General features: G+C 43.8%; 1 protein-coding gene across 1 annotated transcript in view, besides 1 other annotated feature; it reads left to right on the top strand.

Moving 5' to 3' along the window:
* FOA43_001958 (uncharacterized protein) overlaps positions 1–1,159 on the top strand; it is a gene marked incomplete at both ends in the record, with an annotated part of 1,654 nt that extends 495 nt beyond the window's left edge. The window contains one exon of the mRNA XM_038922263.1: positions 1–1,159. This exon is cut by the window's left edge and continues 416 nt beyond it. Coding sequence (XP_038778191.1) covers positions 1–1,159 — 1,159 coding nt within the window.
* Positions 1–3,253: part of a sequence feature (contains ribosomal RNAs) that runs on past both edges of the window.

A 3,253-nucleotide genomic window follows, 5' to 3' on the forward strand; every position in this document is an offset into this window, starting at 1 on the left:
TATCGGAATTGGTATCGGTATTCTTGTTTCAACTTGTCCAGTTTACTTGTCCGAATTGATGTCGCCAACCTTGAGAGGTATTGGTTCCATGGGAATCAACTTCTCCATTTGCTTTGGTCAGTGGATTGGATCGCTAATTTATTTCGGCTGTTCGAAGAATTATACGGGCATTGACGATTCAACAGGCTACAAAATTGCCTTTGGAATTCAATATTTGTTAGTTGGAGGATATCTCCTTTTGTTCTGGTTTATGCCGGAATCCCCATCATATTTGATTCACCGCGGTAAGTTGGAAGAGGCAAAAGCCGCCATTAAGAAGCTCTATCACAACAAGAATAATACTGAATACGACATTGACTCACATTACGAGATTCTCATTAAGGAAGTTGAAGAAGAAAAAATGAATGCTGAAAGTGAGAAAGAAGTTTCGTATGCCGAACTCTTCAAGGCTACAAACCTAAAGAGGGTTGTACTATCTATCTTTGCTCTTACGGGACAGCTTTGGGTTGGTGTCAGTTTCGTTTTAACCTACATTTCATATTTCTTTGAACTTGCTGGAGTTTCAAGCAGCATTGAGAAGACGGTTGGTATGTTCACTCTTTGCGTCGGTGGTAACCTTGTTTCTTACTTTGTCATTGAAAGAGTTGATAGAAGAGTCCTCTACATTGGTGGTGTTGCCCTTTGTACGATCATGAATTTACTCATTGCATGCGTGTCATATGGAAGCTCGCAAGCTGCTGCCTATACCACCGTTGTGTTTGTCTTTCTATGGGCTTTTATCTACGAAGCCACTGTTGGTCCATTGACATATGCTTTGATCACGGAGCTTCCACAGGGAAGAATGCGTGCCAAATCGGTGGCAATTACTTCTAATGTCAACAGTCTCTGTAGTTTTGGTCTTGGTTATCTCATCCCATATTTGTTCAATCCCGATGAAGTTAACATGGGGGCTAGGATCATGTTTGTTTGGACAGGTACCGGTGTGGTTTTGTTCGTTGTGATGCTCTTCTTCTTACCAGAAACTAGAGGAAGAACTGCTAACGAGATTGAGCAGTTGTTCGTGAACAAAGTGGGTGCTTTGAAATTCAAGAGGGCTAAGTTTGATGAAGATGATAAATTAATTATGTCATCAGTGGGGAAAGAGGTCAGTCAGGCATAGCTTGTTTGGTGTGTCCCCGTCCGCCTTTTGTATCCTTACTTTATTGAATAATAGAAATGAAAGCTATAAATACGTGCTCGTAAATGTTGGCCTGTTCATCCAGTAGAAGTAATCGTCAATATTACTCGTATTTGATGTTGTTGTGGTGTAAGGAAGTGATAAACTATTCCTGAATTGGGGGGTGTAAGGACGTTGGCGAGAACGACCTCTGAATTTGGTGTAAGGACGTTGTTGAACGATTTTTGGATAGAGCGATTTGAATTGTGATCTGGTGTAAGGACGTTGCCAAGAGCATTCTCTGGAATTCGATTTGGTGTAAGGAAGTTGCTAAAAGCGATTCCTGGATTTTGATTTTTCATGGGATATTGAGGGACGTCTCCTAGAATTCTTAGAGCGATTCCTAAAACTCAATCTGGTGTAAGGACGTTGTTCAAGGCGATTCTATTTTTATTCTCGGTAGCACAAGATTTGCCGAGATCCGATTTTCTAACTGGAACTTAAAGATAGGTACATTAATGTGCAGATCCTCTCGTAAGCTATTAGTTCTATCCTACCTAGAGCATCTTACCTCAGTGTCTTTATTCTTAACTTTCTCTTTGCAAAGTCAAGAGTTATCGAGGCTCGATATTAAATAATACTAAGATATATTTGAAAGTAGATATTGAGGGAAACAAAGTGAAGCATAGGAAGTGGTAGTGATTTAAGATGAACGCTGAGGATTTGAAGGTGATAGGAGTAGTAGAAGATGAGATACGATTGAATTGGTGGTGTGGGGTAAAACAAAGAAGCTGACATGGGATGGCAGGTAATGAACACATGGTGTAAGGATGTGCACGAAGTAGCTTTACAGATGGAGTTTACGCATTTGAAGTGAGTTGGAAGCCAGATGGGACGCGTGCGGCTATATTGCGGAAGTGGTGGTGGACTAATTAGGTTAACTGACTGAGGGAACTGACTCTACGCTACATGCTACGCTACAGGCTACTCTACTCTACGCTACATGCTACGCTACAGGCTACTCTACTCTACGCTACATGCTACGCTACAGGCTACAGGCTACATGCTACTCTACGCTACAGGCTACGCTACATACTCTACGCTACATGCGCTACGCTGCATCTTCTGGGGGAGGGACAACGACAGACTGGAAAGCTCAAGAGAACGAGCGGACTTGGAGATGGAAGAAAAAAAAAGTGATGGGGAGAGAGGAAACTCGAGTGGATTAAAGCCTGTGAGAGGACGAAAAAGTGATAGGCGGATGGGAGAAGGAAGTGGGAACTCGAGTAAATTAAACACTAGAGAGGAGGAAAAAGTGATAGGTGGACGGAAGAAAGTTTTTGCGACGGATTGACGCGAGTTGGGAGATGGAGAGGGGAGGGGAAGGGGATGTCGGAATAGAGATGGACGACTACACGAAGAATACAGAGAATACGAGTAGTTCACTTCCCTCACGCACGCACGCACACACACCCGTCCCACACACACGCACGTCGAATCTCAGAAGGGAATCGACTGAAGTGGATGGAAGTGCAAACGGAGCTTGGGGGAGGGAGATGGAGACTACACAGAATACACGTAGGTGGTGTAATAGAAGACGAAGGAATTGATGTTAGGGAGATTGATGCTGGCACAAAGGCTACAAGACTACACGAAGACTACACGTAAGCTTAGTTCACTGACGCACGCTCGCACGCCCGTCGAGTCTCAGAAATGCGGATTGGCTCGAGTGGACTGAAGATGGATGGTGTAAGGAAAAGAGAAAGCCGAAGTACAAACGGAGCTTGGGCGAGCTAGACGGAGGAAAGGAAAAAGGAAATAATCCGGAATAAAGATTAAGGAAAGACTACAAGACTACACGAAGACTACACGTAAGCTTAGTTCACACCCGACACTCACTCACACCCAACACTCATTCACACCCGACCCTCACGCACTCACACCCATCCCGTCAAGTCAAGTGAAACTTTCAGGGAAGTAGTAGACGCGTAAAGGTATTTGAGCATTGACCCTGGATTTGTAACTACAAAGTAAAGTTGACGGTGGATTAGTGCACTATGAATTATCATTCTCCCCGCCCGACCACTACCGACTAAC

This window comes from Brettanomyces nanus, chromosome 1 (genome assembly GCF_011074865.1).
Source record: "Brettanomyces nanus chromosome 1, complete sequence".
NCBI classification, from domain to species: domain Eukaryota; kingdom Fungi; phylum Ascomycota; class Pichiomycetes; order Pichiales; family Pichiaceae; genus Brettanomyces; species Brettanomyces nanus.